Source organism: Somniosus microcephalus, chromosome 14 (genome assembly GCF_052327205.1).
Source record: "Somniosus microcephalus isolate GS21.2 chromosome 14, FLI_Smic_1.0, whole genome shotgun sequence".
NCBI classification, from domain to species: Eukaryota; Metazoa; Chordata; class Chondrichthyes; order Squaliformes; family Somniosidae; genus Somniosus; species Somniosus microcephalus.
The window spans coordinates 67,627,445-67,640,410 of record NC_141000.1 but is presented as its reverse complement, the minus strand read 5'-3'; the positions used below and the strand labels follow the sequence as shown (position 1 = coordinate 67,640,410).

General features: G+C 40.6%; 1 protein-coding gene across 1 annotated transcript in view; it reads right to left on the bottom strand.

The window, feature by feature from the left end:
* Positions 1–11,619, bottom strand: part of epha6 (eph receptor A6) — a 981,976-nt gene extending 970,357 nt beyond the window's left edge. Inside the window, exon 1 of the mRNA XM_086006600.1 lies at positions 10,442–11,619. Within this exon, the coding sequence (XP_085862726.1) occupies positions 10,442–10,523 (82 nt within the window). The 5' untranslated portion in view covers positions 10,524–11,619. The remainder of the gene's footprint in view (positions 1–10,441) is intronic.
* Between the last annotated feature and the right edge of the window lie 1,347 nt (positions 11,620–12,966).

Here is a 12,966-nt window from a genome sequence, read left to right as displayed (position 1 = left end):
ATGTTGATGGTGGGGGATTTGGCAATGGTAATGCCATGGGATGTCAAGGGGCAGTGGTTAGACTCTTGCTTGTTGAAGATAATCATTGCCTGGCACTTGTGTGGCATGAATGCTACTTGCCACTTATCAACCCAAAGCTGAATGTCGTCCAGGTCTTGTTGCAGGCGGGCATGGACTGCTTCATTATCTGAGGAGTTGTGAATGGAACTGAACACTGTGCAGTCATCAGTGAACATCCCCACTTCTGACCTCATGATGGAGGGAAGGTCATTGATGAAGCAGCTGAAGATGGTTGGGCCCAGGACACTGTCCTGAGGAACTCCTGCAGCAATGTCCTGGGGTTGTGATGATTGACCACCAACAACCACAACCATCTTCCTTTGTGCTAGGTATGACTCCAGCCAGTGGAGAGTTTTCCCCCTGATTTCCATGGACTACAATTTTATTCGGTCTCCTTGATGCCATACTTGGTCAAATGTTGCCTTGATGTCAAGGGCAGTTTTTCTCACCTCACCTCTAGAATTCAGCTTTTTTGTCCATGTTTGGACCAAGGCTCTAATGAGATCGGGAGCCAAGTGGTCTTGGCAGGACCCAAACTGAGCATCAGTGAGCAGGTTATTGGTGAGTAAGTGCCACTTCATAGCACTGTCGACGACACCTTCTATCACTTTGCTGATGTTGAGAGTAGACTGATGGGGCGGTAATTGACCGGATTGGATTTTTCCTGCTTTTTGTGGACAGAACATTCCTGGGCAGTTTTCCACATTGTCGGGTCGATGCCAATCTTGTAGCTGTACTGGAACAGCTTGGCTAGAGGCGCGGCTAGTTCTGGAGCACAAGTCTTCAGCTCATTTAAAAAAAAAAAATTTTTGTAAAAGGAATTGATACAATTCAGGAAGGATATAGCAACATTAAATTAAGTACCTAACACACAAAAGCTATATCAACTATCACAGTAGAAAGTATTGCAGAGAATACATTTTATTCCTTAAAAAAATGCCAGGGAGAATTTTGTGTCATATGAAAAACACCATTGTAAGTGGGCAGGGATTTTATTTAATGATGGCTCTTATGCCAGCAATCATGCCATTTCAAAATAAGTTGTACAAGTTTATAGGTAAAAAGTAATCCAAGTGTGACGTCACCAGAAAGCGGGTAAGTGATTGGTTGGTAAGTATTTCTCCCTTTTTAAGCTTAAATCTCTTTGGTTTATAGTTTCTAAGGTGTGATATTCACCATCTAGAATTGGGGAAGAGGGTATTTAAGAATAATATTAATAAATTTAATTAATTACATAGAATGGGAGATCAGGTGATGTGTTGCTGCTGCAATATGTGGGAGCTGGTGAACACCATTGATGCTCACGGTGATCACATTTGCAGTAAGTGTTGGCTGCTCGAGGAACTCCGGCTCCGTGTTGAAGAGCTGGAGTCCGAGCTTCAAACACTGAGACACATCAGGGAGGGGGAGAGTTACCTGGACTCTGTGTATCACGAGGTATTCACACCAATTAGATTAATTAATTCAGATGTAGTCCGTGGCCAGGGTCAGGATGGTGTGACTAGAAGTGAGGCAGGTACGGGGATCCAGGAGGTAGTGTTGGAGGAGCTGCAGCCCTTGCACTTGTCCAACAGGTTCGCGGCTCTTACTCCCTGTGAGGATGGGAACAGGGACTGCGGGGAGGATGAGCAACCTGACCACAGCACCGTGGAGCAGGGGGCCATTCAAGTGGGGGGAGTTAAAAGAAATGTCATAGTGGTAGGGGATAGTATCGTTAGGGGGATAGATAGAGTTCTCTGCAGCCGAGAGCGAGAGTCCCGAAGGCTGTGTTGCCTGTCCGGTGCCAGGGTTAAGGACATCTCCTCTGGACTGGAGAGAAACTTGGAGTGGGAGGGGGAGGATCCAGTTGTCGTGGTCCATGTTGGTACCAACGACATAGATAGGACAAGGAAGGAGGTTCTGCTGAGGGAGTTTGAGCAGCTAGGGGCCAAATTAAAAAGCAGAACCACAAGGGTAATAATCTCTGGATTATTACCTGAGCCACGAGCGAATTTGGCTAGGACAAATAAAACTGGAGAGTTAAATGCGTGGCTCAAAGACTGGTGTGGGAGAAATGGGTTTTGCTTCCTGGGACACTGGCACCAGTACTGGGGCAGGAGGGAGCTGTTCCGTTGGGACGGGCTTCACTTGGCCAGTGCTGGGACTAGAGTCCTGGTGGATCATATAACTAGGGCTGTAGAGAGGGCTTTAAACTAACTAGTGGGGGGGGGAGGTTCCTAGAGAGCAAATAATAAAAATGACAACAGAGAAGGTCATAGACTTAGGTAGCAGTGGGGAAATTAAAAACCAGAGCGTGTCAGGAAGGGGCAGAAGGTATGGAGTAAAAGGTAAAGTAATAAAAAGGGCAAAAGCAGGAACTAAGTGTCACAAAACATATTTGAAAGTTCTCTATCTGAATGCACGTAGCATTCGTAACAAAAGACGAGTTAATGGCACAAATAACTACATATGGTTATGATCTTGTGGCCATTACAGAAACATGGCTGCAGGGTGACAATGCCTGGGAATTAAACATACCAGGTTATTTAACGATCAGGAAGGACAGGCAGGAAGGAAGGGGAGGTGGGGTGGCTATGATAATAAAGGAAGGAATCACTGTAATACAGAGAAATGATATTGGGTCAAAAGATCAGGATAATGAAACAGTTTGGATGGAGGTAAGGAATAATAAGGGGAAAAAAACACTAGTGGGCGTAGTCTATAGGCCTCCGAACAGTGGCAACTCTGTTGGACGGAGTATCAATCAGGAAATAGTTGAGGCTTGTAATAAGGGAACATCTATAATTATGGGGGATTCTAACTATCATATTAATTGGACAAATCAAATTGGGCAGGGCTGCCTTGAGGATGAGTTCATTGAGTGTATTAGGGATGGGTTTCTTGAGCAGTATGTAACTGAACCGACCAGGGGGCAAGCAACCTTAGATCTGGTCCTGTGTAACGAGACAGGATTAATTAAAAATGTCCCAGTAAAGGATCCCCTTGGAATGAGTGACCATAACATGGTTGAATTCCATATTCAATTAGAGGGTGAGAAGGTTGGATCTCAAACAAGCGTGCTAAGCTTGAATAAAGGAGACTATGAAGGTATGAGAGCGGAATTGAGTAGAGTGGATTGGGAAAATAGATTAAAGGGCAAGACGATACATGATCAGTGGTGTACATTTAAGGAGTTATTTTACAACTTCCAAAAAAATATATTCCACTGAGAAGAAAAGGGTGTAAAAGAAAAGACAGCCATCCGTGGCTAAGTAAAAAAATTAAGGATAGTATTCGACTAAAAACAAGGGCATATAAGGTAGCCAAATCGAGTGGGAGGATAGAGGATTGGGAAAACTTTAAAAGACAGCAAAAAATAACAAAAAGATTGATTAAGAAAGGAAATTAGCAAAAAATATAAAAACAGATAGTAAGAGTTTTTATAGTTATATAAAAAGAAAAAGGGTGGCTAAAGTAAATGTTGGTCCCTTAGAGGATGAGACCGGGAAATTAATGCTGGGAAATATGGAGATGGCAAAAACACTGAATGAATATTTTACATCAGTCTTTACAGTAGAGGACACTAAGAATATCCCAACACTGGACAAACAGGGGGCTAAACACGATCAAAATCACTAAGGAAGTGGTACTCGGTAAAATAATGGGACTCAAGGCGGATAAATCACCTGGACCTGATGGCTTACATCCTAGGGTCTTGAGGGAAGCGGCGGTAGGGATTGTGGATGCATTGGTAATAATTTTCCAAAACTCCCTGGACTCGGCAAAGGTCCCGGCAGACTGGAAAACTGCTAATGTAACACCCTTATTTAAAAAGGGCAGTAGACAGAAGGCTGGAAACTATAGACCGGTTAGCCTAACATCTGTGGTAGGTAAAATTTTGGAGTCCATTATTAAGGAGACAGTAACAGGACATTTGGATAATCATAATTTAATAGGACAAAGTCAGCATGGTTTTATGAAGGGGAAGTCATGTTTGACAAATTTGCTGGAGTTCTTTGAGGAAGTAACATATAGGGTGGATAAAGGGGAACCAGTGGACGTAGTGTATTTAGACTTCCAAAAGGCATTTGACAAGATGCCACACAAAAGATTATTGCTTAAGATAAAAAATCACGGGATTGGGGGTAATATTCTGGCATGGATAGAGGATTGGCTATCTAACAGAAGGCAGAGAGTTGGGATAAATGGTTCATTCTCAGACTGGCAATCAGTAACTAGTGGTGTTCCACAGGGGTCAGTTCTGGGTCGCCAACTCTTTACAATCTATATTAACGATTTGGAGGAAGAGACCGAGTGTAACATATCAAAGTTTGCAGATGATACTAAGATGGGAGGGAAAGTAGTGAGTGAGGAGGACATAAAAAACCTGCAAGGGGACATCGACAGGCTAAGTAAGTGGGCAGAGATTTGGCAGATGGAATACAATACTGGAAAGTGTGAGGTTATGCACTTTGGCAGGAAAAATCGTAGAGCAAGTTATTATCTTAATGGCAAGAAACTGGAAAGTACTGAAGTACAAAGGGATCTGGGGGTCCTGGTGCACGAAACTCAAAAGGTTAGTATGCAGGTGCAGCAAGTGATTAAGAAGGCCAATGGAATGTTGGCTTTCATTGCTAGGGGGATAGAATATAAAAATAGGGAGGTATTGCTTCAGTTGTACAAGGTATTGGTGAGACCGCACCTGGAATACTGCGTACAGTTTTGGTGTCCATACTTAAGAAAGGACATACTTGCTCTCGAGTCAGTACAAAGAAGGTTCACTCGGTTAATCCCGGGGATGAGGGGATGGACATATGAGGAGAGGTTGAGTAGATTGGGACTCTACTCATTGGAGTTCAGAAGAATGAGAGGCGATCTTATTGAAACATATAAGATTGTGAAGGGGTTGGATCAGGTGGATGCGGGGAAGATGTTCCCGATGATGGGTGAAACTAGAACTAGGGGCCATAGTCTTAGAATAAGGGGCTGCTCTTTCAAAACAGAGATGAGGAGGAACTACTTCACTCAGAGGGTGGTAGGTCCATGGAATATGCTGCCCCAAAAAGCTGTAGCAGCTACATCATTACATAAATTTAAAACAGAAATAGACAGTTTCCTAGAAGTAAAGGGAATTAAGGGTTACGGGGAGCGGGCAGGAATTTGGACATGAGTCTAGGTTCGGATCGGTCATGGCCCTGTGGGTAGCGGAGCGGGCCCGTGTAGCCTGATCCTGCTCCTATTTCGTGTGTCTAATTCTGTTAGATTCAGGAGATGGTTCTGTGATAGTGGATTGGCGGTTAGGATCAGATCAGCCATGATCTTATTGAATGGCGGAGCAGGCTCGAGGGGCCGATTGGCCTACTCCTGCTCCTATTTCTTATGTTCTTATGTAAACAGTAAATCAGTAATTGATGAAACTGAGCAAAAAAGGAATTGCACAGTGCAGGTGCTTTACACATCTGGCTGTTCTTTACGCCCATAGCTAACAAATGCACTCATCTGTTGACCCTTCCAGCTTTGATTCATTTTTCATGAGACAATGAGTGACTTGAGTCACATTGATGACATGACCAAGTCAATCTTTACATTTGCTTTGCAAAAACACAGCCCACAGAGCCAACTTTTAGCTAATTAGTTGCAATGTTTTGAATAGCTTTTTTCCACCTTCAAAAATGTATGCCAAGAGCAGAGAGACAGCAGAATACAGGCATGTAAAGTGTTTTAATCTTTTTTTTAACATGAGATTAGAAAAAAAACTAGGATATGGATAGCATAGTGGCACCAAGTATTTGGGTGCTAATCTCAGTGTCAGAGCAGGGATAGAAACAGGTATGAGTTCCTTTCTGCTCAGCAGAGAGAAGGCATGAGGAAGTTACAGCATTGCACAGCAGAGGACGGAACAATCATTGGAGACAACCATATCTGGCTCCCCTTGCTGGCAGCTATAGAAGCATTGGCGATTGTCCTCAATTGCAGGCACAAAACCAAGCAGAAAATAGATGAAAATACTTAGCAGAGACATACAGGAACAGTAATCTTGAAAATTAAAGTTCTATGCATAGTTTTTCTTGATATTCAGTAAGCACATTTAGCAACAAAATAAAAGCATTAATGAATTATTCCTCAATGATATCCTTGACTCTTCCACTTCAACCAGAATTTAATTCTATCCTGAAGCTAACTTCATTGATCACAACTAACTGATGAAAGGGTAACCAAACCAAGTCAGTAACTGCACATATTTTCAACATTTTTGAATACATTAATGATCAGATCCAGCTTCCCCGCCCCACCCACCCACCATATTTTTTTTTAAAGAGGTAATGTAACAAGATAGTCCAACAAGTACCAAATTTTAAAACTATGACAGGTCACTGTAAATTGTAGAGCTTTTAAATGTTATACACTTATCTTGACAACCGTCAAAAATTTCTGCAATAGAAATTAAAACAAAATTCCCCACAACTCCATTTAGTAGAGTTAAACTGCTTATTCCAATAAACCTGGAGCTCTTATGGACAACATGACCATCTAATTACAGATTTCTATGGCATTCTATGTTTACAGTGCACCCATACACCTCACCATGCACCCTGATTGTACAGCTTATAAAAATATATTAAATATAGAAATAAAAAAGGCAAGCATCACCACTTAATCATTTGGCACAATTACCAGGCTAGTTACACCCACCCCAATATCTTGATTTAAAAATAACATGACAAGTGCATTTTTTTTTAATGGAAAAGTCTCTACATACATTCCAAGTGAGAAAAACAAGTAAATATTAGTTTATGTTTCTTAATTTCCTTTATGACCGAGCCATGGCAAAAGTTAGTGTGGTCCGGGTGGGTGATGAATTTTCCTCCAGACGCTGTGTATGGGAATATTAAATGCAATATTTCACTGACCAGTTCTAATCTATTTTATTCCCAAGTTGGATTGGACGGCAACTTCAATGCTAAATTTTGGAGCAATTAAGACATTTTACCAACTTCTGTGAGGTGACTGAACCTGTGCCATTACTTTGCTAATGCACGTAACTGATTATACAATGTTAAAATACTGACCAAAAATCAAAATGTAATTTGAGAATAAACCAACTTCCAGAATACCTCAACTGATAAATGTATTTTACTTAAATCTTGTAATGGAGTGCATTACAATGTTATTTTGAAGTCAGCAATATATTCTTCATATTCACAATCTGCTTCAACATATGAAAATGTACATGTTGCGCTTGTACAGCTGAACCACTCTTGCACTTTTAATTCCAACATATTGGGCCATAACTTGCTGTGGCAGGGCATTTAATGGCATCTGCATCTGCCATTAGTTAGACTTGCCCTTGCACGTATAGAATTTTAATTTTTTTGCATGGCAAGTTGCTGAAAGTGCGAGCTGATAACATTGCAGCGAGGGAAACTGGGATCCGAGTGAACAGGGCAAGCAACTGTGCATCTCCTTAACCAATCTGATTGTGTGATATTAGCAGTGCAAGGACAGAGAAGGAAATGTAAATTAGAGTGGGTGAATTCAATGTCAAATCAGGTACAGAAAGAGAAATAGAGAGGGAAAGAAAGATGAGAAAGAGAAAAAAGACACAAGTAAAAAAAATATTTAATTTTGCATTTCTTAAAAACCTCCAACAATTAAAACCTAAAAGGAATGAGACACCACACTTGTAATAGTTAATTATCAGTGCCGGAGGGGTTGACTGGCAGTAATGAACACTCAATGCATCGTTAAAAGGGTACATCGACTGAAATGGACAAGACTTAACTTTGTGGCGAGTTTAGTTTGTATTTACCATGCAAATACAGCAACTTCACACCTTTCAATGCATTTCAATGGTGGGGCAGACTGCGAGATGCTGTTTTCGCAAAGCTAATGGTGGAGTAGCACAAATCAGACAGCAACTTTTGGATATTTGAACTTAACTGTGCATCTGCCCCTCGTTTGTAGTTGTTGTACCATTTGAGCATAAATAATGGCGAGTACCATTATTTTGACAGCAAATTAAGACCAATTATATTTTCCTATCTGCATCAGAGTTGAGTAATTTATAAAGTCCGCAACATTGTCTTTGTTTCCATGATCGTCTTTAGCGTATCCAAATGTGTTTTAATTATAATACCATATGATTATGCTTTTTATTCTTGTGCATTTGTTTTCTGACTTTATTTATATGTTGCACCTTTCCCAAGCAGGTCCTGTGTGTCTTTTAAACATCAGAACTGTTGAGGCAATGTATGAACAAAGGAAGATCCCACTGGCAATATGAGGTCAACTAAAGCAGTATCTTACAGCCAGGTTTTCTGAAGTAAGTGGTTATTTTATACTTACCCAAACTTTAATGTGCACTCTTGCAGCCTATCAAATAAAGATTCATGTAATTATAAGATTCTTGCTTTAGATCCATGACCAATTGTAGATTTGATTTTCTTTCTGTGGTTATTTTACACTACTGTATAGATGAAGAAAGTTTGAGGTGAACACTCATTTTATTTAGGGCACCAGAAACACTCTTGACCATATGCAGTTATTATTCTTTTTTAAACACTAAATTCAAAAAGTTCACAAATTGATCTGATTTCATACTGTAATGTGTGTTTATTTATTCAATTATACAAGAAATAGTTTTAGCTCTAAGGGTAGCTATGATTACTATTTCTGAAATAAATCAATTAACCACTAAGAATTTCATTGTTACATTTTTTAATTTAAAGAAAGCTCATTAGTACTTATTAGTTTCAAAAGTACTCAACTTTTTAATCACTGAGGAAATTAAATTAAAACATGAACATTAGACTTTAAATGATTAGAATAGGGATTATTCAATGTTAAATTCAGCAACTGTATCCATGTTGTAATTCTAATCAAATTGTGAAATATAAAAAGTAATCACTACCATGGAAATGCAGAAAAATATACTTTTAATATAGCTAGTCATTAATTTGCTAATTCCTTCAGCACTACTTCTGTCAGCACTTTGGTTCATTCTTTGATTCAATGATTAAAGTATTAATAAAAATACTCAATCTTCAAATGGGCCATGCTTTGTTACATTAATTTAATGATATTAAACAGAATACATTGGCTATTCTCATAAGCAAAAATGAATAATTGTTATCCTCTCTATAGATGCTTCTCTGCAACACTGTTCACAACTATAATCCAAATCTTACTCTAATCTGAGATACCTCTATATCAAAAATCTACATGAAACCAAATCAAAGCAGAACCCACTTAACTTTACTACCATGGCCAAGTATAAAGTTCTTGATTGATGCAGTGCCAATTATTTCCTGAAAAGGGCTCCTATCACAGTTGTAACATTGCAGTAGTCCCTTCCAAATAATGATAAACCTTAAAGAGCTCAATTAAATGGTCACTGTCATTAGTATAGGCATCCAATATATTAAAATCTGGTTTATATTGAAACGCATTTGATAAAATCTTAGTCCTACTTCAATAAAAATTCGAATGAGGTCGTTCCTGAACATATGCTGTAAACGGATTATGGTATAATCTCATAACTATATGAAGGCCAAATAATAAAGCACTTCATTGGGAACCAATACGGTTTAATATACTGTAACACCCATCTTTAATTTCATAACCTCTCGTCAAACTGGGTGGTTAATGCAATAGCAGCAAAATGATTCTCATTAACTGGTACTTTTAAACATTCCTGTTAAAAGCGTCGTTTTCAAAACTGCTCTGCTTTGAACGTTATATATAATACGTTACTTAATGTGATCAATGCAACCTGATAAATTAGGTCGATACGGTACATGTAAAAAACGTGTGTAATTGTGGAATAAACCTGGCATTGCAGCATAGCACTCACTGTACTTGTTAAATTTTGGGGAAACATCGCAGTTAGAATCTACAAGCTAAAATTACATTACTTTAAACAACACCTAAACAGTAGACTATCGATCATTCTTTCAAGTCAAAATAGGATTACATTTGGGCATAACGAGTTAAGAAATAAGCACCCACTATTTCCACAAATGTTGTTTCAAACAAGAGTCCAACTCATTACCATTTTGCACCCATTTAACTCCATTCTTTAAACTTATGGAAGTGTGACTGCCAGATGAATGAATTATATGTAGATATAGATAGTACATATATGTCCAAGCCACAGATAGATTGTGCAGTGCAGTACTGCAGTGGATCTGCGAATTATTGAGATAGTTGTAAAGATTGCACAGTTTTTTTTTAATGCACCCATCGTTACAATCCTTTGGAAGATTTTAAAAGCCCGCTGCCATCAGAATAAAAGCACGCCGTTTTGCAAGCAGCGGCGTGCCCGGTCGGGACCGAGTGTTTGCAGAGCTGCCAAAGTTAAGGGTGCTATTGAGGAGCTGTCACTTTTCCCGCGCCCTCTTACCTTGGTTGGAAAGGTGATTCGCGGCGCTGAGGACCCGGCTCGACAGGAGGAGGAAGAGGCTGAATCTCACGCTCAAAATCATCCTTCAGTGCAGCCCCCCGGGTCCAAGAGAAGCTGGTCCTCTCGCTCTGGCCGAGACAGGGAAACACCAGGTAGGCCTACGGGGTGTCAAAATAAAAATAATAAAAAAAGAACTGCAGCCGAAAGGAGTTATTGCGGCCGCCCTCCTCCGGCCGTCCGCTCACGTCCAGACTGAGACACTGAGGGAGCCATCGCCAGCATGGTCTGGGAATTGGAATCACCGAGCACACGGCGACATCCCTCTCCTCGCCGGCGGACACTCACTTTATGCTCGCGCCCCTCTTTCTTCCAAGAGGGAACATTTAAAAGGCAGGAAAATTCCCCCAACTCAGGAAAACGCCCGTTTACATTTAAGATGAATCTCAATACTTCCCCCCCTCTCTCTCTCTCTCTCTGGCAGCGAGAGCTGGTTTGTAGCGGCACAACGATAAAGTGCTAACGGGAATATTACCCACTCTGGCTGGTCAGAAAAGTATGTGAAAAAGATTCAAGCGAAGGACTGCGAACGAGTCCTCGGGAAGCCGGGCTTCGGGAGGAAGCGCTGGGAATATTCGCGCCACCTTCAGACATCCATCCGCTGCCTTGACACGCACTCGGTGCCGGAGCTCCTCAAATCCGCAACTTTCAGCATCTTGCTCGAAATAAAGACTCGCCAAGTCTGTCGGCAGCCGCCGAGTAGAACTTGCTATCTTTTTATTTACATTATCATGGGAGGAAACCAGAAAGGCTGGAGCTGGCACTCTCGCCCCCACAGAGAATGATTAAAAAAAACCTGGCAGAATATGTATTCCTGGTTCAATACGTGAATAATAAAACTGGCGGCGAGGTGCGTCCCGAGCTGGTGCTGCAGCTGGCGCCTGCCAGGCAGTGGCAGGTCAAGAGATCTGACACTCAGCAGTAGGGGGTGTCAATAACACTTACAAAACACCCACTACTGCTCCTAGTCCCCAGTCTTAAATAACAAAATATAAGGTATGCTACTCTCCCAGATTGTTTTAAATATTTACAGTTTAAAAAAAATATATATAAGGGTCTTTGGTAAGCTTCAAACCGAGTTATCAGTAACTGTAGATGGCCTTATCCACTTAAATGACTGCACGCACTGGGAAACCCAAGAAGTGTAGGCAGATAAACAGAGGGCGGGGAACTCATTAAATGTGTCTAAAGAGGTCACATGAGCGGCCTTTAAATATCAGCCTGCTGCTTTGTACAGACTGGAGCCCAGTCCCACTCGAAATCTGCAAGCACCCTCTAAAACTGTTCAAATTAAAATGAATATGGGGTCATTCAAATCGCAGTTGTCAGAGGTGAATTGACAAAGCCGTCAGTTGCTTGTGGTGCTCTCGATTGTCAAATGCTTCATTCCAACCGGTGGACACGAGCCATACTCTATGATAAACCAGGCGTTTACCAATTAAAGGGTTGTGTGATTGTAAATTTGAGTACAATGGACAGCACCAGGCCATGGGAGGTCCACAATCCACATTTATTTTCTCCCCGCTATGTCCTACCAAATTCAGATCTTACTCCCTACTTACACTTCGTCCCCACCCCCCATTCCCTCCCGCATTTCTCTTTTTTGTGTGTCTTAAGTAAAGAGTAAAAAGATTAAAACTGGAAAGATTTTACAAAATAAAACATGTCATCGGTCTATACTTTGATATCACTACCGCCCATTACTTCTTTCATAGCTGACCTGTGGTACCTGCTTCTCCACCCTCGGTTAGAGTTACTGTGCGTGACCTGGTACTGTCTGGTTCCCGCCATGTCATAAGCACTGTTAATGCAATAACCGTGTCGCTGGCTTATCTGTTTTTAACTTCATTAAATTAACTATGTTCTAAATGGCTTACAAATGTCAGTCAACATTATTTTGCAATACCCACATCAAGAAATTTTCAACCAAATCTCTTAGTTAATTATTTTAAACTAAAGTTCCTCAGACGCATTGATACAGACACATATAGATGGGTCAAGGTATTAGTTACGCATCATTAAAATATGTAAAAGCGTTTTATAGAAATGTTGCAGAGGTTGTTAAAGTGTAACACATTGGTATGTGTCTTGAAAATCTTTATACCTTATATTACCAATATGATTGATGCGAATTGGCATACTGACAATTGATGGCCGTTATATGTGGCTGGCATAAATGCAGACTTCCAATTACAAAATAGATACTTGACTCCTCTACTTCATAAGTTTGGGACATGAGGTACTCAGGATAAGTACCCGTACAGAACAATCCAGGCTCGAATCAGTCAACATCTTACTGACCACCCCTAGTGATCTTTAACTTTACAGCACACGGATGTTGTAATCTATATCTTCAGAAGTGTTATGATGCATTTGGTTTAAAGGTGCGACTAATATTCCGTTAACTCCATACAAACTCCGATTTTAGCTTTTGCATAAATCAATGCGCAATATATTTACATTAAATC